Source organism: Oreochromis niloticus, linkage group LG9 (genome assembly GCF_001858045.2).
Source record: "Oreochromis niloticus isolate F11D_XX linkage group LG9, O_niloticus_UMD_NMBU, whole genome shotgun sequence".
In the NCBI taxonomy this organism is placed as follows: domain Eukaryota; kingdom Metazoa; phylum Chordata; class Actinopteri; order Cichliformes; family Cichlidae; genus Oreochromis; species Oreochromis niloticus.
In genome coordinates, this window is record NC_031974.2 from 26953426 (window position 1) to 26976844 (window position 23419).

The following is a 23419-nucleotide window of genomic DNA, read 5'->3' on the forward strand; positions in this document are numbered from 1 at the left end:
AAACAACATACATAATATAGTGCACTAATGAAAAGATGAGACGCATCATTGATGTATCATACCCACCAACAGTAGTGGAAAAATTAAGTCAATGCAGAAAACTTACATTCTGTCTGAAGGCCATCAGACAGCAATAGTTGTGGCTACTGAAAGATTTACATTTCTATAGAAGTGTATTGAAGAGCCAATGAGCATGAAGCAGAGCTTATCGCTTCAAAACAGATCTTTATTAACCAGTTGGTGGCCTCAAAGGAGCTACACCCATACCCACCCAAAAAGACTGATGGATGGATCGTGTGGTTCATGTGTTTTGTCCATATGTTTTGTCCATATGTTGTCATTTTAATCAGACAAAATTAAATCACTTTTATTTTAAAAGTGTATTTGTTTTGCCAGTTGTAAGTCTAAAATGTTTACAGTGGTAAAGCCGCTGCACATTGAAGTTAAGTGTATGGCTTAATAAAGTTGGCAAAAAACTTAATTTCATGCCTCTATGGCTTAGTGCACTCTTGTATAGATCAGAGATTGGATGTGTCAGCAGCTCAGGGTATTCATGTCAGTTTTTCTGTGGTCTGTTCTCCAGCTCTCTGCATACTAAAACACCAGTGTGTTCAAAATTAGGAACATCAAACTGGGACAGCATCCAAAGTTCCAACTTTTACTGGAGTTTATCTTTTTGACCTTGAAGTGTTCTTTTTATCCTAATTTCCAGCTCAATATTTGGATTCTAGGACTCTAATGAAATTGCATGATTCACAGTTCAAAATTGGCCTTATTTTTCTTCTGTCGTGCCTTGGTGCAGCCTCTCAGTTCATCCTCCAGTCATTAAAAGTCAATTTTCTTCTGATTGGCTGCTTCTCAGAGAGAGTAGATATAATGAGCAGGCAGGTGTCTTCTTATAGCTACACTATAGATTATTTGTCTCTGTCACCCTACAGAGCAGAGAGTAGAAAGAATTGCCTGAAGGCTGTGTCAGAAAGTCTGAAACCTGAGCTTTGGACTCACAGCCGTTACTTGTACATATGCTGAGCTCATTATTTTAAAGTCCATACACACATTCAGACACCTTTCAGATCATAGATGACACAAATATATGTTTAAAAAAAGACGCATTAAATAACGAAGGCAGGTTTTATTTAGAGTCTGGGGCCACACAGACGAACAGAGCAGCCTTCAGACTGATGCAACTAAAGATGGATTTATTTCACAGGAGAAAATGTATGTGGACCTTAGGATCATTGACAGTGAGAGCGTGTGAAGGTAAAGAGATAAAGATTGTTAAAACAGTCAATTAAAATAAACATTTAGAGGAAATCTAAAGTGGGAAGATTTAGTCGTGAGGCTGAGGCTTCTTAGAAATCTACTTAAATGTTTGCACTGGGTTTTGTTGTGTTTAAACAGTGTAAGCCATGACTTCTAGACAAATCATTAAATAGGCCTACATTTTGCACATCATATATTTAGCAAATAAAGACGTCAAAGACAGGCTTTTTCAGGGGTCAATAAACCGAAAGCAACATAAGTTCACCTTTTCCATCACAAAGGTTTTTAAAAAAGTTCAGACAATAAATGAGCCACCAATTTTTTCAAGAGAGATTTGAGATTTAATCAAGGGAAGTTTTTGTTTCCACAGACAACAGCTTCAGTGAGACACAGTGTGTAGGTGCCGGCAAAGAGATGCCGCTTTGAAGACAAATAAAACAAGCAGAGTTTTGCTCGGTTTGGCTCGAGGCTGGTAGGGACTGTCCAAAAATCAGATGAAGCAGGTACATTAAATTAAACCCCTATCCAAAGGAATTCAGTTTGACGCATCGGTGTGTATTTTCACCAGAGCTGAGCAACGATGGAGAGGAGATGCACATACAGTAGAGAGCACAGGCAGAGAGCATGACTGTACAATAAGAGGTCTCAGTGTCAGTCCATAGCTTGAGAACCCCTGTTTGTGAATAATAGGTGTATTGTATTCAACAGTATCTGATAAGTTACACTGTTTTAAAACAGTCTTTTGGGGCTCAGGTACACACACAAGAAATTCAAGTCCCACAGTGTCGCCTTCTCTTTGGGCAGTGTATCCTTTCCAGTGGTTAAAGTCCATTCAAATAGTCATCCACAAGCATAAACTTCCTTTTTCCCTCTTCCAAGAAATCACACAGTATCATGTTAATATATTTAACAGCAATGTCCTTGGGGAGTCATACATCCCACCAGTTCAGAGGTCAATCACTGACTTTGATGCTTTTTGGGTGCTTTGGCCTTCAAAAGTGATACAGTGCTGTGACAAGATCAAAAGTCTGGATCCATGAGGTTTAAGAATGCATCCAAGATTTGGTCATTTTTCCCGCTGGTCAAATTACCCCATGACAAATAAACAAACAAAATCCTCTGTATCTCAGAGGAACAGTTCAACATTTTTGGGAAATGCTTATTTACTTTCTTGTCAAGAATTAGATGTGTTGTCTTAGAATAAAAAAGTTACAGCCATCTACTGGTTAGCTTAGCATAAATACAGGAAACACTCCACACGGATCCGCACAAGAACTCTACTTACAAGGCCATGCATCACTCACTACCTCACACACTTTCTTAATCCAGGCAAACTCCAGTGTCAAAGTTGTGGTTTTATTAGGTTAAACTGAATAATACGGTGTTATGTATTAATCACAACTGGATCTTTTTTCATCCATGGTTGAGCTACACTAAGGTAACCAGCATCCACCTGTACTCACCACGCAGACATGAGAGCGGTATTATCGTTCTCTGGAAAAAAGCAATAAAACACGTCCCCTTCAGCTTCTACTCGATATGGACACATTCAACATTGAACAGTTGAATAATAGACGATCCAAAATGTGGGAAAAGTACATATAATATACAAAAATATTAAAGAATACACTACTTTGCTCTACCATTGGTTCCTTCATTTCTACAACAAGTTGAGGTGGTTTGCAGTGCCACTTACAGGATAATTTGACCAACAGAAACAGTCCTCTGTGCACTCCTGCGTTGTGTACATTATTTACTTAGCGAAGAGACTGGGACGCTGAATTCAGTCCATTACTCCCATCTCTTCCATGGTCGTGACCTAAGCCAGGATGTCACTCCGCTTGCTGCACCAGACCACCAGGCCAATCATGGCCAAGGTGAGGAAAACGGGGATGAGGATGAGGATGGTGAGGGTGTCGTCCGGGGGATCGATCCACAGCGGCTGGTCTATGGTGCAGTTGGAAAAAAAGTGCTTGTGTATGTGGATGATGTAGCGCTCCACCAGCGGATTGGGCCAGTAGCAGTCGACGATCTGGGACTTTGTCTCTGTGCAGAGGGTGAAGAGGTGGTACTCACTGAGGAGAAAGACAGGAGAAGGAAATGTAAAAGAGGAGGAGAAAGTCATGACTCTTAGTTCTAAGCATGAAGATATTAAAATACATAACACAGATGGCTTCCTTCCTTCCTATCATAACTCAGAAGTACATTACTTATTCTACTGCTGTTACTCTTAGGAGCGCACCGGCATTTAAACCCTTCTGTGGTTTAGCTAGTAATAACCTGAGCATCAGCAATTTGGTATGTAATCCATCATAGTGATTGGGTACACGCTGCTTTTTCTGGCCCACTACCATCTCTATTTCACCAGGAGCTTTTTAAACTCAGAGCTCTGCTTCGATGAATACATTGAACCATTTCTAATCCCTCGTTCTCCGTCCTGCATTCTCTGTCAAAGAGGTCCAGCTTCTTTTCTCATGACACACTGAGAGCTGCTCCCATCCTCAGCAGGTGAACATTAAACCGAGCGACAGTATTCTCACACTCCCTGCTGATCCGAAGCTGGTTTGTCATGTTTCGATGATGTGGCTCTGACGCTCTATGTTATTAAAAGTTACAGACTGGCTGGTAAAAAAGACTGTGCTACGGTTCATGAAGTAAACACTATTGTTGTGCTCGCTAAAATACTGTACTAGCAACTGTGAGCTGTCATGTCATCAGCTATAGCAGTACTGCAGACAGTTTCCTATTTTTGCTTCCTAATTGATGTCATTTTTACAACTTTTTTCCACAAAACTTTGTTCTTTGTCGTTTTGGCACCACTTCTGCTTTGTTCAGATTTATTTTTAAACTGTATAATGCCTTAATTACTGGCATCTTATGCAATATTAGCGTGGGACTTGTATAGCCTGGGGAATCATTTGAAATAACTGCACAGGTCATCAGCGATCTTAATGACAAACTGCACTGCCAATTACCCACTATATTAAGCCCGTGCTTAATTGTGGTTTTAATATAGAATCAGAATCTTGACGATTTAAGGACGAGTTTTTCTTTTTCATCTGATTTTCTGAAGCCAACAAAGTGTATATATACTCTACACTGGATGTACGTTTAAAATTGCGAGGCAGCTGAGCTTTCTTTTTCTTGATGTGCAGTCCTGTGAAAAACTCATCGCAGCCATGACAGAGTAGTTTGTAGAGCCACCTTTAGCAGAAAGAAAATGAAGTAAGAGTTCTCCTCCACCACCGTGCTGACAGTCGGTATGAGGTGTTTGTGCTAATGTGTCTTCAGCTTGGTGTTCACCGACTGTGATGTTGTGCATTATAGTCAAACATCTCCACTTTGGTTTTGTCTGTCCAAAGAACATCCTTCCAGAAGTCTTGTGGTTTGTTCAAATACAGCTTTGCAAACCTAAGCTGTGCTGCTGGGTCTCTTTAGAGAGACTCCTGGCATCCTTTCTAAATAAGCCATACTGTGTTCAGTCTTTTTCTAGTTGTACTCTCATGAACTTTAACATTTAATATGCTGAGGACTGCAGTCTGAATTGTAGCTCTTGGGTTTTTTGCAATATCTCTGAACATTGCACAGTCTGACCTTTGGGTGAATTTGTTGAAACACTTACTCCTGGGAAGATTGCACCATTGCCTAAACATCTGCTCTCATAGAGGTGCTCACACTTGCTAATGATCACCTAATCAAGTGCATTTGATTAGCACCGACTGTCTGCTGCTTACCCTCATAATTCCTGTGGAATCATGTAGTCACGTAGTGCCCAAAGAATGCTTAGTAGTGCATGTGCGTGTGTGAGTCTACTGACAAAAACCGAAACACATAAACATTTGTGCTGACAGTAAATCTTTGAAATACAAGGTAACATCAGCAACATTATGTTAAACTGCTACACAGATTTACCACCCTGCCATAGGACAACAGCCAAGAGCAAAAACAAGGGCTCATTAATGTGCTATCTAATATTTAGACCGCTTCACCCTGCTGCCCTGTCTATAGCGTATATAAGTTCGGTTCTGACGTCAAGCTGCAGCCATTGTTTTTTGAATGCCCTTTGCTTAAGTGCCACAAATCAAATAAGCCCTGCTGTCTGTGTGTTTACACTGTGTATAGATGCATATAGTGCGCTGCAAGCAGGGCAAGAAGGCACCATATGTCCGATAAGACGAGTGCCCTGTCAAATCTGAACTCAGCAGCAGTATATTATTGGAGGGGCATAAGCTCATATGTTATGTTTGAAAGTTGCTAACTCTTTAGAAATATCTGCAGATGCAATTATTTTGATTAATGTGGTAAGATACTGGGAGTCATTAAGGCTTACGAAACTGATGCTTTATTTAAAAAAAATGTGGTTTTACGCCACTGACAGAAGAACCTGAGAACGTGATGGCAAAGAAACGGCTTTGATGACTGGAGAAAACACAAAGGCAGAGAGTACAAGAGCTATTAGACAGAAGTGATCCAAATGCAGACTGAAATCGTAGGGAACAGCAGACTTTTGAAACTGTTTCCCAGATGTAACGCACAGCAACACGTTTTCAAACTCTCATCAACATGGGATAATCAGTCACGAGGGTAGAAAAAAATAGTTTGATCTGATTCACAGCTGATGTCCCAATGATTGCATAACCATGGCGATGACTACACACATGATGCACAATATAGCCAAACACACTCATGTGTAACGATACAGATAGTTGTATACCCACATAACAGTTTTGAGATTGCAGACAGATGCTGAAATTGCTGGTAGTTGGTACCAGTTGGAGTATTTTAATGCCAAGACATAAAGCTTCACTAACTGTGTTATTCTAATTCTTTCCCTGAGATATTGTTAAGCCCCGAGAAAAATCCAGGCCCATAAATCAATTTGAGCGTTTAGCTCTGAAAGGCAATAGCTTGTAATTTGTTTAATAGCAGGGAGACTCCACATATTCACATTTCTAAATGTTGTTACGGGGTTTTTTAATATATTTAATTTTTTGGTGCATGTCCGGTGATATAGTGAGTCTTATTACACCCAAGACAAAGAAAGGGGGGGAAATAGCTTCCAGTAAGTTTAAAACCATTGTAAGTTTTATGATTTCTTGCTAACTACTTACTTACTTTTTACAACATCAACTAGTCTCCCCAAAGCTACACAGGCTCTCAGTTATTTGACATAATAAAAGGTATGTCTTCCATAATAATGCAAAAATTATTCTAGCTTCTAAATGTCCAAAGTGAGCAATAAGTGCAGCAGAGTACCTGCAAACTCTTCAATAACCATAGTTTGAGTCACACAGCTTTCCGATTACTGAGCTTATACAGTTGCTTAGGTTTTTGTCACACTTACATGTTTCAGGTCATCAAATAAATTTTAATATTAGTCAAAGGTAACCTGAGTAAATAGAAAAAAGCATTCCAAAAACACCTGTTCCTGTGTGATCAACAGTGTTTGATTTTTTGGGAAAGGTGAGTTCAACTGTCACTAGCCACACCCAGGCCTGATTACAGCCAGACCTGTTGAATCAAGAAATAACTTGAAAAGAAACTGTTTGACAAACTGAAGCAGGCTAAAAGTTCTTAAATCTAAAAAAAATGTCACAAGACATCCAAAGAAACAGCTGGGAAACAAAGTCAGTGACATCTATCAGTCTGGAAAAGGTTACAAAGCCAATTTTAAGGTTTTGGGACTTTAGTGAACCACAGTGAGAGCCACCAATGGAGAATACCAATTTACCTACCAACCTAATAAAATTACTTCAAGATCACATCGACGACTAATCCAGGAGGGCACAAAGAACCCAGAACAACATGGAAAGAACTGCAAGCCTCACTTTCCTCAGTTAAGATCAGAGTCAGAATTATACAACAGTAAGGAAGAGACTGGGCACGAATGGCGTCAAGGAGAAAAACCACTGCTGACCAAAAAGAACCCAAATACCCAAATGGGGGAAATATTGTGTGGACTGATGAGACAAAAGTTCAACTTTTTGGAAGGTTTGACTCCAGTTAAATCTGGAGTAAAACTAACAGCATTTCAGAAAAGGAACATCATAATAACAGTTGAACATGGTGGCAGTAGTGTGATGGTCTGAGGCTTCTGTGCTACTTCAGGACCTGGATGACTTACTGTGAATTCTGCTCTCTACCTGAAGGACAATGTCCGACTATTAGTTTGTGCCATGAAGCTCAAGCACACTTGGCTTATGCAGCAGGACAATGATCAAAAACACACCAGAAGGTCCACCTCAGAGTGTTTAAAAAACCAAACCAAGCAAGCTTTGGAGTGGTCCAGTCAAAGTCTGGACTTAAATCTAATTGAGATACTTTGTCATCACCTTAAAGAGGCTGTTCAGTGTGGCTGAATTAAAAGAAATCTTGGTGCAAAGGTGGCACAACCAGTTATTAGGTGTTTTGACACAGCATCATGTAGGTGGGTAGTTTTTTGTTGTGTTTTTCCTTAGATGAAATCATCATTTAAAAACAGCATCTTGCATTTACTTGATGATCTGAAATATTTAAGAAATAGTTTTTTTGTACTTTTTACCTCTCTGCACTTCACACACATATTTGTAGCATAAAAGAATCTTTAAAACGATTCCCATTAACCATTTGTGTAATAACTTTTTTTTTTCTGACTGGGATTTTATAATGAGAAATGCGCTTCACCAAAAAATCCTTAATATCAATTCTTTGTTCCTCTGGCTCCATGAAGGATGAGTCCTTAGATTAACAATAGCTCATCCGACAAAGAAAGTTGACCTTCACCATTTATATGGTAAAATACATTTTCCATGTAATATATGGAAAGGACATCTTTAGGAAATGAATGTTTGATTTTTTTTCCAGAGCTATTTAAATAATATGAAAGGTCTTATTATAACCTTCTGGCCAATGTCTTGAAGAATACTTTTATATCAAACCAAGAGGTAGTTGAAGCATTTACTTTCAATAGAGTTAATTATACGGCCGCAGTTACAACTTAATCAAGAACACATTTTGTTATTTATGCGCTGCGAGGGATCCAAAGACCGTTATTAAAGACAGGTGACTGATTCATATTTGGACATTGTGTTGTACAAACATCTAATGCAATGCTGGTTACAACATTTGTAACATTTTTACTGCTGAGTGGTGAATAGTTGAAGTTCTTTGGTGATTTCACAAGAGTGATAAGGTAGTTATTAAATTAAGCAAGAACTTAAAGTGTCTGTGAAATGACAGGCTTGTTCGTTTTCTTCATTCAGATATTTTTAAATCAGGAGAAAAGAGGGAAAGAAAGGCAAATCATAGAAATACGACAGTTACATTATTCATGTTTTAACGTAAAGAAGTCTACACCACCACCTACACATAAAAACACCCTGTTCAGCTTAACAAAGTGCAGGAAAGGCTGTTGTTCTTTGACCACGCTGCCTTACCACAGAGAGGTGGAGATGAACTACTACTACGACCCACCCCCACCTAAACCTTAATAAAGAGTCAACAACGAGCCCCCTTTGAAGTGCACAGCTGACACTTCTTCATCTGTCAAATTCGTGGCAGATGTTAGAAAATGTGTTTTGTTTCTGTCTTAACACAACTTGACATTTGACTTGGACTTACATTTTGTAACTTGAGAGCTTCTTTGCTCAAACGGGAGAAAAGATGTAACAATATTTAAACAGCTTCACCTTCAAATGAGTTTAACCGTTCCCAGTCTTCTCTCTTCACTCTCCAGGAGGCTCACAGCTGTTGGTATCAGTGGTGTGTTATGACCACATAACCCACTTAGAATAAGGTTTCCTCATCTAAATGGTCTATTGCTTATCATTAGTAGCAGCAGGAAAAAAGAAAACCTCTGATGACTTTAGAGCAGCATCTGTTCCACACAGAGACCAAACACAACGGTGAATTCATTATTAAAGGTCCAGACCATGGTGCACAACATTAAGCCTTACAGTATGGCTTCTCCTGGAGCCGTAAACTGCTCGGGGCAGAAAATCAATATGTTATTAGAAGTAAATGATTGAAGTGCATAAATGCACGCAAAGTACACACAGCCTCTCAGTGGTCTATCCATGCCCTTCTCTGTGACCTGACAAGCTTGTACTGTCTCATTTCAAACAATAACAGTTGTGTTGGCTGAGTGAGTGGCCAGCAGCAATCACTGCAGAGAGGCACGGCTCATTTGTCAAATGGAGGAAGCTCTGCAGGGGTCACCGCTTGTTTCAACATGAGGCCGCTCGCTCTCCGAGCTCGATCCCTCTCACCACTTTCTGTCTCCGCTCGTGCCGTCCCTCTCTCCCTCTCTCACTTTCTCTCTCATTCTTATCGCCTACTTCCAGGCTCCAAAGTACACTGCTTCTGAGAAAGTCACTTTATCCTTCACTGTCATGTAAATGAACTGTCGTACACAAATGAATTGTCTCATAAAATGTGGACTCACACAGGAGAAGATTAAGGCAAAATAAGGCAAAGTGGTTTCATCTCTCTATCACTCTTATATGTCAGACATCACTGGCAGATCAGATTTAGGATTAAAGTGACTTAGACTCTTAAAAAAATCCATTTCTACATCCTTCAGTTTAAGTGAGTATGACTGGAACAGCAACGGGTGAACAAAATAAGAAGAGACCAGACATTACGCCACCCATCCTGCACTTCAGATCGTTTAAAATAGCACTGTTAAAAAAACACTTTACTATTTAGGCTTTTTTTATGCAGAGACAACTTCCCTGATCAAAACACACAAACTAATTATAACCTTTAAATAATGAATTTGGATCGTGTCCAGCCTATGTCGTATTGTGTCTGGTTTACAGTCAGGAGTTGTCATTGTGAAACTGGTCAGAGGGTTTTGACACTGAGCCAGGGGAGCTGTCAGCTTGACTCACTATTGGGACTTTAATTTAATGTCTTTAGATGCAAAGGATTATTTTGATCCATCCATTTCCTTCCATTTATCTGGGTTCAGGGTCGGGGGCAGCAGCCTAAGCAGAGACCCCTAGACCTCCCCATTTCCAGCCACTTCCTCCAGCTCATCCAGGGAGACACCAAATCAAGCAGCTGTGTTGTCCTGGGTATGCACTAGGACTCCTGCCAGTACGACATGGTAGAAACCTCTTATCTAGGAGTCATCCTGGACAGATGGCCGAAGCACCTCGGCTGGCTCTTTATTGTGTGGAGGAGTAGCAGCATGAATGATCAAGCTCCTCCCCATATCTCTAAGGACGAGGCCAGGCACCCATCACAGGAATCTATTTTCAGCCGCATGTATCCACAGTCTCCTTCTTTTGGTCAGCACCCACAGCTTGTGACTGTGGGTGAGGGTAGGGTGTAGATCAACCATTCTCTTCACAACAACAGACACAACATGCATATTACTGCAGACGCTGTACTATTCCCACTATCTCCCTTATTCACTCATTTGTAAACAAAACCTCGAGATACTTAAACTCCTCTACCTGGTGCAGCAACTCATTCCCAACACCAAGTGAGCAACAACAAAACCACATCATTGTAAAAAAGAAGAGAACAGATCCTGAGACCACTGAACTAGATATCCTCAACGCCTCAGCTGCACCTAGAAATTCTGTTCATAAAAGTTATGAACGAAATCAGTGACAAAGGGCAGCCTGATAGAGTCCGACACCCATCAAAAAATAGTGACTGAGAGTTATAGCTACAGTTTAAAAAGAGCTAGATCAGCTGCAACACACAAAACAGAACTGGTCCAGTGTTTGGGTTTCCCTGAAGTTACAACACACTCTACATATCATCTTCTAGAACCACCACCCAAGTCTACCAGTCCAGAGGCACCGCCCACAACTTCTGTACGATGGTGCGACCAAGTCAGCCCCACAACATCCAGATCCTTAAGAAACTCAGGATGATTCTCGCAAACCCCCGGGGTTCGTTCAGGAGTTGTTTAACTGGGTCTAGACTCTGTTTTCTCTACAGAGGCTGTATCAGTGGGAATGAGGAGATCATTGAAGCCGTCCTTCCACCGCCTGGCTATGTCCTCAGGTTATGTCAGCAGCACTCTATCCCCACTGTAGTGTGAGGAAATTATTACTTTACAGTGTTTCTTTTGTTAAACCAGTAAATCTGCAGTTTCTAAGTTCTAAATAAAATAAAATGAAATACAGTGTTGGTTTGTTGGTTTTAGCTTTAGCTGCTAATGGCTGAATTTGTATTAAGAACATCAGCAGTCATGTTTTGTCAGTCTGTTAACTGGTGCTGAGCAGTTTATGAGAGCCGCAGTAGTGAAGCTGAACAATAATGCGAAGGAAAACCAAAAGAAAAAGCCGAAACTCGCTACAAAGCTGTCTGACTGAGGGACTGCAGAATCCAGTTATAATTCTTTGAGGGATTTTCACTACAAGTTTCTTTCACAATGGTCTACAATCTAATTGTGCAACCAATTTCAATTTAAGTTAAGTTGCTTTTTAAATTATTTCCTATGTCCAGTCTTCAACATGAAAATAGAAAAGTCGTCAGCAGAACACAATTTGACAAAGCCATCCTGATTTGTTAATCGAGACTCTGCAGCCAACAGATAGCACAAATATATTTTGTTTCTGGAAATCAGCATGAAGCTCTGACAAGTCTTCCAAGAAAAACAGAGAAAACAATTTAAAATGAAAAACACAGGATATGAGCAGTTGGTGAAGGTGGTGGCCCTCATTCCCAGAAATCTTGCTTCATATCAGTGACTCAGACCATTATTTAGACTCCCGTGTGAGTGTTATTATGCAAGAAACCGGTCTTATAGCTGACTCCTGCACCTTCAGCCTCTGCAGTTGTTGTAAAGGGAGGGGGGGAAAGGACTGCAAGGGGTCAAAGGTCAGAGGAAGGAATGAGATGGAAAAGCTGGATAAAGACAGACACAAACGGGTGGTCAGGGCTTTTTTAAAAAAGCACAAAAAAACCCAGCTCCAGCTTTAGGAAGCAAGCCTCCAACGGCTCCCCTACCCACAGACATTCAACCAGCTGCGGAAGGCCGAGATGGATTACAGTCTTTCTATCTGAGTGGGGGTTTTTTGGAAATTGGCACCAATGCACGGCTGACAGCTCACCAACTGAAATTACAAGTATACAGCACTCTGACAGGAAGGGAACAATAGTAGAGAAAAAGAGGAATGATAAAGATAAAAGATTTAAAATGTGGGTGGCTTTTTGGTGTCAAGATGTATTTTATCATTAGCAGCTGCATTGTGCAAAATGACAAATATCCTCTGGCGTACCTTGTAAAAGCAGCTTCCAGTGCGCTTTCCGGATAGCACAAGTGCTATTTTGTCATCGTCAAATTAAGCCTGCGCTAATGTAAGGCGACACTTTAATTTACTCCAAAGATGTGCGTCCGTAGCAGAGGGTGTCCACTATTCTCAAGATCGCCACTTCATTTTAGGCGAGCGGGAAGAATTTATGGCCTCTGTCTTTAAAAAGAGGGAATCTTTTCTCTGTTAAGAGAAATGATAATTAATAAAGATATTTATAATAAAAAGCACAAAATTACATTAAGACGCAGGCAAACAGGTGCTGGGCTGAATCTCCTTAGGAACACATGGGAGGAGTACAAGTGCTCAGGATGAGCCATTTGGGGATTCTACAAAAACAGATCCAGCAGCGATAAATTCCTTAACCTGCGATTAAAACTGAACTTATACTGTGTGTGTCAAAATTAATGCTCAAGATACTTGATGCAAATAAGTGCACGACTATGCAGGGTGCTGAAGAAATATTGGCAGACATTAAACGTGCACAGATACAGATACCCAGCATTACCACCATCAGCTCACTCATTACAGGTTGATTGATGTAGTTTGACACAAATATTGCAGCACTTTCTCACTTGCTTGCAGGTCTTCAAGCAAAAGTGTCCATAATTTCTTCTTTTATATCCTCCAATCTTTCCAGGCTCTGATCATTTTTTTCCTGTAACCGCACTAAACTGTAGGTCATTACTAGCTGGACGGACACAGACGTTATCAGTAATGACGGCTGCAGCCCGTCTGACTTATGTTACATAAATAAAACAACAGTAGAGCTTTTTAGATCCCTTGCAGATGGTTTCTGAAATACTTGACACACTTGTGACCCTTTACATCTTTGTTTGTTTGTTTCTACAATTTAATGGCAGTTTTGTATAAAATCAGCTTAACATCATCCAGTGCTCCTCACACAACATATACACAACTTTGTTTTTTTAAAGCAGAGACATAAAGCAGCTGCCAGCCTCAGATTTTATTCCCGCTAGGCTTATCAGTAGTTTTCCTTTTTCGACAGGATTCCTTCACTGTGTCACAGGATTTGCATGTTTTTTAATGGCCAGCAGGGGGCGACTTGTGCTATTGGAAAAAAAAAAGATGTGCTGTATAGAAATCTACAAGAAAATTATATTTTCTGCTCACGTGATTTATGACTTCAGTAAACATTTTCCTGATGAGTTTCTGGTCTTATGATTAAATACAACATTATGATCTTTTTACAAATTACAATCCCTAATGGAGAGAAAAGGGTGATATCATATAAAGCATACCTACCCTGTGACTGAGGAAACACCACTGTCTGAGCCTCCAATAATCTTCTTTGTCTTAGCCGTCCATCTTTTATTTACAGTTGATTTGTCACAGAAGCTTTTGGATTAAGGTTTGTTAAGTTATACATTCATCAATTTACTGTGTGGTCCAACTATAAGTGTAAAGTTTCTATATTTGAAGACTTTAATTTTGTTAAAGTTAATTTATTTAGTCTTAATTTACTTTTATAAAGAATAAAATTAGGGCCACAGATATCTCGTGACATAAAGTTCCATTTGTTTGTTGCTCTCACTGTGAACTGACTTCGCCTGCAACCTGCTAACAGCCTATCAGCGTCAGTCTTCAAATGCGGTGGTACCTGATGAAGTGTGTGAGGTTACACCAGTTCTGTGGATCTATGTGAGTCATGTCCTCCTTGAATCCCTCTCCACAGACCTCCACCTCCCACTGCAGACGGGACTCGTTGCAGACTTTCCTCACCCGCGGGGGAGTGGGCTCTGTGCTGAAACTGTCGGACGCTGAGAGGAAAGACAGCAGAAGACAAAAGTCCTGTTTTGTGTGCGTGACTTTGGAAAAACTGAACAATAACTGAGATGAAACATGGTAAAGATGGACGCTCATGGTTGTTTGGCTTGTGTTCATGTATCATTTATGAGCTATCTCTCTTGAAAGCTTCATCTCATCATGTTCTGTCATGAAGCTGTATCTTTCAGCATTAATACTGCCCATGGTGAGTTAAATTTATCCACTTTATGTTCTGGGAACAGCTGAACCATCACATTCAATATGTCTCATTTTAACTGTTTTTGCTGTCGCCACTGTTACTGTCATTCTTACTGACGCATGAATAGATGGTTGGATAAATGGATGGATATTCTCACCTGACAGTCCTCTCATCATCCCGACATTAACTGTAAAGAAAACCAAACAAGAACACGATTAGAATAAATTCATTTCCACACTCTCCCCGTTTGGCTTTAACTATAACCTTTGACCTTCCCCACTTGTTGTTCCATCTTCCGCGTATGATCACATATGTAATTGTTTTTGCTACAGAGCATGTGGCCCGGACTCTATGATAAGGTCATCATAGCACTTGTTAATATTTTTTAGCACTTTTGAACCAGTCTCTAACAGTTATCAGTCTCACCTTTTCAAAGTTTTGAAGGAAACATATTGAGTGTCAGGACCAACTTATTTGAAGAGGTGGTTGGGGTGGATGGTGGGTGTACGAAGGGCTTGACTTCGTACACCCACATCAGGCTCCTATAAGTGGCTATGTCCAAGGCAGAGGTCAGAGGTCAGCAGCTTTTACTATGAATAGAATCATTTTTAACCAAAGTTCTGTATTCATATATGAGACAGCCTGTTAGGTATATATTAAACTACCAGGTGTAAACATTACAGTTTTTAACCACATGACTACTCTAGAGTTGGGTGAGCAGCCACATTTTCATTACAACAACACAATGTTTTCTTGCATTTATGGTAAAAAGTAAGAAAGCTTCTCTTAGTTGCACCTTGATTTGCAAGGCAATCGATTTCACACAGCTTTTTATACAAGACTGATGCAAGTCTCTCGGTTTGTGTTTCCTCACAGTCTTGAACTGGGAGTCTTTTTTGTGTTACACAAATATGTTAATCACTAAGCTACAGAGGTGCTAGAATGACAAGGAGAGAAACAGGGGAAATAAATCTAATATGATGTGTAAGCCCGCTCTAAAACATGGTGGCTATAAAGATGTGCAGGTCGTTGTGAGTACTAGCTGTACTTGTGCAAATGACTCATATTAAACTGAGCATACTTTAGTAACACATAGAAGTTCAGGCCTGTAAACACAGAGATATCTCGCTGTTCTTGGAACATCTTTCCACATTTACTGCACATCAAGCATAACAGTAAGTCAGCAGTGAAAGCAAACAAATCTTCACACGCACTCTTATTTTCTTAATTCTCCTCCACAATTGATTGTTTTCATATTTGTGCTCCAATGACTTTTCCTTAATTAAAGAAACCTATTATCATTTTCTAATCTTAACCTAATGATCTTATACTCAATACACGTGGATATTATATCGCTTTATTAGCAATGATCCCACTATCTTGACATTTCCTTTAAAATCTATTTTATGTTTCACTTTACATTGGATTAGCTGACTCGATTAACAGACTCGAGATCATCTCCATCTATCCACGTGATCTTTTTTAAAGGCCAAACCAAGCTTTGGACGATATTCTACACTATTGGTTTTCTTTTTGGTGTTCTTCATATTTATTTTTTCTCAGTCTTTCAGTGAATTTCCAGAAGTCTTAAAGACAAAAGACAAAAACAAGCAGAGACAAATGCAAACTAACATCTGAAGGCAGGTATCTCAGTGACACCCTGCAGTACAATAGTGCACAAGGGATAAACTTCTATTTCCCTTCCTTCTCTTTTTTTTTCATCCTGTGACTTCCCGATTCAGAATCCTGCACAGGGCAGCCCATTTTTACTCCAGCGGCATGAGGAATGACCAAAGCTAAACATGCTGCTGCGCAGGAAGTCACAGCTCCCTTTGAAGTGTCCTGCTTACAAAGCAGTGGATCAGTTTAAGAGACACCCCGGAGGGAAAAGACTGTTACCAAGTTAGCATGCTAAATATAGAAACTGCTATGTTTGAGCATGTAAGGATATTCAGATTTGTGGGATTGTCAGGTTTTTTTTCCTTGTGTGTTTGTTCTTTTTAAATACTGTAGTTAGCACCTTAAAAATGGATACATCTGCAGGGTCCAGTTAGCAGAATATTTAATGAAAATGTTTCTGCAGGTAGTTCTGAGCACACAGCAGTGTTTTATGGCAAATTCTCACATTACCGACACCTACAGGTTAAAGTTGAGCTGCACTGTGATGACACTTTTATGGCCGTATGAGGTGCACTCAACAGCAGGTCTGGATTTTTTAAAACTGATTTATTGGTGGAGTTTCGTTAGAGTAATACTTCTTTTCTTTTCTTTTTTTCAAATCCATCAAAAATTGTTTAATATGTGCGACCTTCACTGCCAGGGTAATATTTTCCTTAACATTCTTCTCTGCTTCCACTCTAGAGATTTCCCAAAAAGCCTTGAAAAGGTTCTCAACAAAAATGTTCAAAAAACAAAACTCAGCCTCCTTTGGAGATGTTTCATTAACATAATAAGAGTAAAAGATGCAATAAAGACATTCAAGTCAAGATTTTTAAAGACAGAAAGATTCCCCACATCTAGGGGGAAAAAAAGGCGGGGGTGGGGGGCTCTAAGTCGTAACAGCTCACTGGACTGTCACTCCCAGATTTCTCAGACTGGAACCAAACACAGCCACAGACTCTGGCCAATAATCCCCCAGCTAATGCCAGTCAAGTCCATCACTTTTAAAAGAAAATTAGAGAAGTGTACAGTTGCAAACAGAGACAGAAAATCATTTTTCATCATCCTCCAAGCCATCAGTTCACCAAGCAACTCCTTTATGTCTACAGATCAATACATCAAATCAAATAATATGCACAGAGTGCAATAAAAACTCTTTGAAACTTCCCCTCTCTGATTTCAAAGCTTGGCTTTCAGCCCTCATGTTCCCACAGGTCTCCTCTTGCATTTCATTATTCCCACCATGCCGGCACATCCTAAAAATAACATTCTTTGTATAACACTCAACATAAATACATAGAGTACATAATCTGCTGTGCAGCAAACTCAAGTATCCCTCATAACACATATGAGCTCTGTGTTCGAGTCACACTTAAAACCACTCGGAAAGTTACATTTTCCAACATGCACAATAACATACACGTTATTGTGAAGCGTCAACCTGCTTAACTCAAACTTAATCAAATTGCTTGGTGAATAAATCCAACCAGCGAAATGAAAACAAAAAAACAATAACGAGACGAGTAACAATGAACTGCAAACAAATTGACTCCTCCACTATCCCTCCGATCCCCATATCCAATATCGACAATTGCCCCATATTGTCACGGCTGCTGCTTCCAGGCCTGCGGTGCCTGCAGTGTGACAGAAGGGTAGTATTTGATTATCTGGGATGAGAACACTTTGGAAACCAGTGGACTTCCGCATTAATCAATCTGCTTCAAATCCTCATACCTGAAGTGGACGGCAATTACTGGCAGAAGCCATGTAAATGGGTATGAAAATGTTTTGGTAGACCACTGCTAATTTTACTCACTTATTGATTGAGTAATAGTCTGTAATATTGTAAATCTATGCAGGTTTACTCATTTGATTATTCCAGTTTTTAATATAATGCTTCAAGCCACCTCAAGGAAGACCCCACAATATAAGAGTGAAAATGAAACAGAAACCTGGCTCAGGGAGGGGCAGCCATGTGAGCTGCCGGTGGATGAAGTGAAAGAGAAGGAAAAAAGGAGACAGGACCAAATACACACTACAGGATGGAGTGCCTCTGCTTCATTTAAGACTGCTTCAGTAAGCTGACATTAGTTTGCACACATGCAGGTGTTCTTCTCATTTCCATAACATCATTTGTACATGCCGCTGTCAAATAAGCCAAAGGGAAGTCCAGACTAACTTCTGAGTTATTAAGAAATTCAAGCTGGATGGAGGATCTGATGAACCTGCAACCAACAACCTAACAGCAGGTCTCCCTTCAGTTAGTGCTCAGGGTAACAGCAGGAGAAGGTCTGAGAGTAAATCCCCTCTATCAGCTTTATGAACTGGAAACACAGGAGAATTGGCATCATGACTACATGTGTGCATGAGAGATTTGGATGTTATGTAATGATTCGTGATTATGAATTATAGCAGCTTAGTGAATATCTCATCCTGGCGTTTGACAGATAAACAAACTCAATATTAGATTTAAAAGGCAGATGAAAAACTGCCAGAGTGGCTTTGAGCAACCCTCCCAAGATTTTTATTACTTGTTTGGGAACAACTCATTTGCAGCAAAACAGACCACACAGCAATATTAGCTGCATTTTGGAGCCAGCTGATGAGTTTTAAAAAGTTCCATATTACATTTTGGGTAATAGGAATCAAGACTGCTGTCAGCTTTTTAGTTTAAGTAGAGCATAAACTAATAAGCTGCTTCTCATCTAAACCTAATATTTCTTCCTTTAGCAGCTTAATGCCCCATTTTATTCACCTGCTTGATGCGGGGCAGGCAGGTTGATGAGAGCGTTTTTAGTGAAAACAATTAGCTAACAGATGCTAAACTGAGCCGTAAAGCAGTGACTCATTTTAATTAGTCACTAATTATTTAAGCCAACAACATTGAATTTTTAAAATTTGAATGCACATGACTCTGTGGAGCAGTTGGGCACAGGTGTAGAAAAGTGCAGACTTTGAAAAACAAATTGGAAGTGAAGCATACCAACGGGTTCTTCTCCACCTCTGCAGAGGGGATAAATAGCAGCAATGCAAAATACAAAATACTGTACTGGCTGTGAGATGTAGAGTGTAACAGACTGTCTTTTCAGTTTGCTGTTACAGAATGGACTTTATTGGCAGTGAAGACTATTCTGACTCTGAAACCGTGTGAAACTGAAGGACCTGAGCTGTGAACCTCGTATGTCTGACAGCCTGTGTTCATCATACATGCAAATGGAACATTTGAGCAGAAATCTATTTCTCATTAATTCATTTATTCACAGCCTCTCATTACAGACAATCAAATCGTTAAATGTCTCATCAGTCACACATGCAATGATAGTAATGCATTCATTCACTCAACCAGCCGCTTCCCTGTTTTCACCCCATTCATCAACCCTTCAGGTTGCACTTCACTGAGGTTCACAACTGCTGCTGATGAGAGCCAGCTTGTCAGGACAAGTGGCACACACACACTTGTATGCTAATGAGGCCTTTCCTGGTTGCTGTGGATGGAGCTGGTCAAAGATCAGACACAGTTCATCACAATATAATCACATCAATACGGTCAAAGAATTACAGAGTATAAAGCAAAGCTGTACTTTGTCACAGTTACAACTAAAATAGGCAGTTACATCCTTAAAGGTCCAGTAAGTCATTTTAAAGTTTCACTTCTGCATCTTCCTACAAGTTGATGCATTCTCATAAACTTCGAATGAGTGCATTAAAAATACATAGGAGCAGGCGCCAGTTTGTGGAAGCTGTATTCCAGAAGCCGCCATCTTGAATACAGAGCCCGAGGTGGACAACGCTGTTCTGCCTAATCGTGTTTTATCTATGTATCTAGAGTACGGCCACATGTGTAGTGTCTTTATAAATCATGTTTTCATTTAAAGATCAAAGTATGACCATTTAACATTTATACATTTATATATTTTCATCATTTCTTTCTTATTATGGCTTTCTCCTCCTCCTCTTCATCTGCCTCTTCCCCCAACACTGCTGTTTCTGCTCCCTGATTTCCACCTCATCCTCTTCCTCCTCTTCTACCTCAAGCTTCATCTCCTGAACTGAAATCACAGCTTCACTGACTCGCCGGCTTGTATCAAACTCCTTTCACAAAGTTTTACAGCCTCCTCCAGAGTAAATAGATGTGCACACACATTGAGAGAGATGTAAACAACAGTGGACTAGAAGTCTACATTCACCACTGAACGTGGCTGTAGCTCAGGTGGCAGAGCAGGTCAGCCACTAATCAAAAGGTCGGTGGTTTGATCCCAGGCTGCCTCCTGGCTGCATGACAAATATCCTTGGGAAAGATACTAACCCCATGTTTGCCTACTGGTGGTGGTCAGAGGGTCTGGTGGCGCCAGTGTCCGGCAGCCTTGCCTCTGTCAGTGCGCCCCAGGGCAGCTGTGGCTACAATGTAGCTTGCCATTGCCTGTGTGTGAATGACTGAATGTAGTGTAAAGCGCTTTGGGGTCCTTAGGGACTAAGTAAAGCGCTATACAAATGCAGGCCATTTACCGAACGGCAGTCAGCGTTGTTTGTCCTACAGCGGCCACCATAGATAGGATTATGCAGAAAACAGAATTCATTTGATTGCAACCTACTGACATCTACAGCTAAGATTTTACACACTGTGCCTTTAAAATCAATGAACACGTGGAGTGATAAATGGGTTTTTTCACCTATTAACTTGGGGAAGTAAAGCAGACATAGATTAGTGGTAGTCTACCAGGATAAACTGTTTACTAAGTGCAATAAAGCTACACAGCCATCTGACAGCATTGTCTGCAGAGCACCTCAGCCGGTTTGCTAAACTGCTAAATGCTATCAAGCTAACAGTAAACCATGTGGAAAGCAACAAATTCATTCAACATTCAAGTAGTATACCTTTGTAGTATACCATCTTTGAGTGTTTCAACTGATTCAGCAACTCACACAATTCACTTCACCTGAATATTTTTTAAATTTGTTCCTCACCTCACTTGCTTCACGTTTCTATTAACGTGACATGAACATGCTTTAAGCAATTAGCTTCATATCACTAATTAATATCGGTCATGCATTTCTGTTGTTCACTACTTGAAAATAAATCTCTCCTCTCGCTCATTACAGTGAGTCACTACTTCACCTCTGGCATGTCTCTTCAAAGTCTTGTTCACTGTAGGCCTCAGACCCAGTTAGCTTCCAGCCAATCCACCCCAGCAGGTCACTGCATGCTTTATTCTTACTGGCTACAGTCAAGAGATGCTTTTAAGTCACAAGTGGACTAACAAACTAATGTGAAAATAAAGGAGTGGACACAGTTTCATTTACTGCCCCTTTAATTTGGAAATGCAGCAAAGCTGTTATTTATAGCTAATACTAACCAACTAGCTGAAAAGACACAGGCACCAAACATAAATGTAATAAATCTGGGATAATTAAGTCTGAGCATGTTCCTCATTGTACAACCAAAGGAATTAGCCATAAGGCAGAATATTCATTAAATTCTCTGCATGTGGGGGTTTAAATTAGCAAAATGCTAACAGGATGCAATTATTAGCTTTCCTTTCTTTAACTTAATGTTATAAGCAATGATCATTAAATACTTGTTTTGCCATCACAGTTTCAGCTGCTTTTCTATCCTTTTTTTACCTCCTCCTCTCAAACCAAACCAAAAAGCAACTACATTAAAACAGCATTAAGAGAGTAAATTATGCAGGCAAAGCTGAGTTATTTTGAAGTGTGAGAGAAATAAATCGAAGTGTTAGCAGGTGGTGGTTGACAGCACTCCAGCTGAGCATTGGTTGGCTCTGTCTACGCTGTCATCTACTATCTGTTAAATTAGATAAATATAGGTGAGAAGAAATAGAAGATGAAGTAAAGTAGATGAGCTGCCAAAACTGTCCAGAAAGATTTAAAGCATAGGCGGAAGTGATAGGGATTTTAAAAAAATCAGGGCCTTATTTTAGTTCCCCCTCATCATTATCACTGGGGCAGAAAGGTAATGAGTTTTTTTGAGGATATAATTAGATTAATTTCATGACATGACAAAAAACTTTCTGTTAGTTTGAACACAGGGAAAGATTAAATAATGCATCCTAAACAGGAAATTAGGGAAGCCTTGTCTGACTCTGTATCTATGCCTGCAGCTATATTGTGTCCTGTTTTTCTTTTGTTTTTTTTGTTTTTTTTATCTCATCAGAGAAATTTAAAAGGGAAACAAATCATGAGTCCTCTTTGTCATGCTCTCTATCTACTGCAAGATGCCTCCCCTGTCTTTCCATGCAGATAAATGGTTCGAAATGCTGAGGTTTGTAAAGATAGATGTAGAGGAAGAGGGGAAAGACAGGACAAAGGGTGACTAAAAGCAATGAAAACAGAAGTGAAATGCGCCTTGGCCAACCAAAGATGGGGATTTTTGCACAATTAACTTGGGTTAAACAAGATTGGACAGGAGTGTGCCGGTTTAGCTCAGTGGGATGAGCAGACAACTATATGCCGAATGGCTGAGAGCAGCCGGCCCGGGTTGGAGTTAAACTCCCAGCCCTTTGCCGCATGTTTTTCTCTTCACTGTACCTGTCCAAAAGGGAAAAAAAGCCCCAAAATATTTTTTTTTTTTAAATAAGATTGGACAAAAGCACACAGCTGGAAGTATACTTGAAAGATTATATATGTATATGCTAATTATAATAGGCCTACAATAGAACCCTGAGGTATGCCCTTCAACAATAAACTAGATGTATTGATTTGCTGGCTAATCAATTCCCAACTTCCCTGCTTTAAACCAACTCAGCAAAAGATTTCAGACAAATTCACACCCAAACTCACACAGTATTAAGTTGTTCAATTTAAGAGCTGCTTCTGATGCTGAGTGCTGTAAAACACAGTGAAAACCCTTTCAGTGTTTCTGGGGGAAAAAATCTAAAGGCAGATGAGGTGAACCAAGTAAAATCTGCGTGTCTGAATAATTTTGAGTCTTATTCTTATCTGCAAACACCATTTAGTATGCATGACTGAATGATGTTTGCACCCTCTCTACTATATGAAGAGACTTTGAAGATCTCTCACTTTTTGGCTTTTCAAGGCATGCCGCCCCCCTGTGTTCACCAGCTGCAGGAAAAACAACTGATGCAAGCTAGATCAATGAGTGGATAACCCTCAGAAGGAAAATGTCTGTTTAGTTTGCTGTGACTTCTAAGGAAGAAGCAAGAGGTTACTGGATTTCTTTTATTATTATTATTTTAAGACCAGAGATCTGTGAAAACAGTTATTTTCTGATTTTTCT

The 23419-nt window shown here is 40.0% G+C and overlaps 1 protein-coding gene across 2 annotated transcripts in view; it reads right to left on the bottom strand.

Annotated features, from left to right (window-relative positions):
* Positions 1 to 1581: 1581 nt before the first annotated feature.
* The window catches only part of LOC100706976 (receptor activity-modifying protein 3), a 35438-nt gene continuing 13600 nt past the window's right edge, over positions 1582 to 23419 (bottom strand). For both annotated transcript variants that reach the window (XM_003459493.5, XM_005465064.3), the window contains exons 2-4: positions 14663 to 14692; positions 14140 to 14299; positions 1582 to 3338 (exon numbers count right to left, since the gene is read on the bottom strand). In XM_003459493.5, the coding sequence (XP_003459541.2) occupies positions 3083 to 3338; positions 14140 to 14299; positions 14663 to 14692 (446 nt within the window). In that variant the 3' untranslated portion in view covers positions 1582 to 3082. The remainder of the gene's footprint in view (positions 3339 to 14139; positions 14300 to 14662; positions 14693 to 23419) is intronic.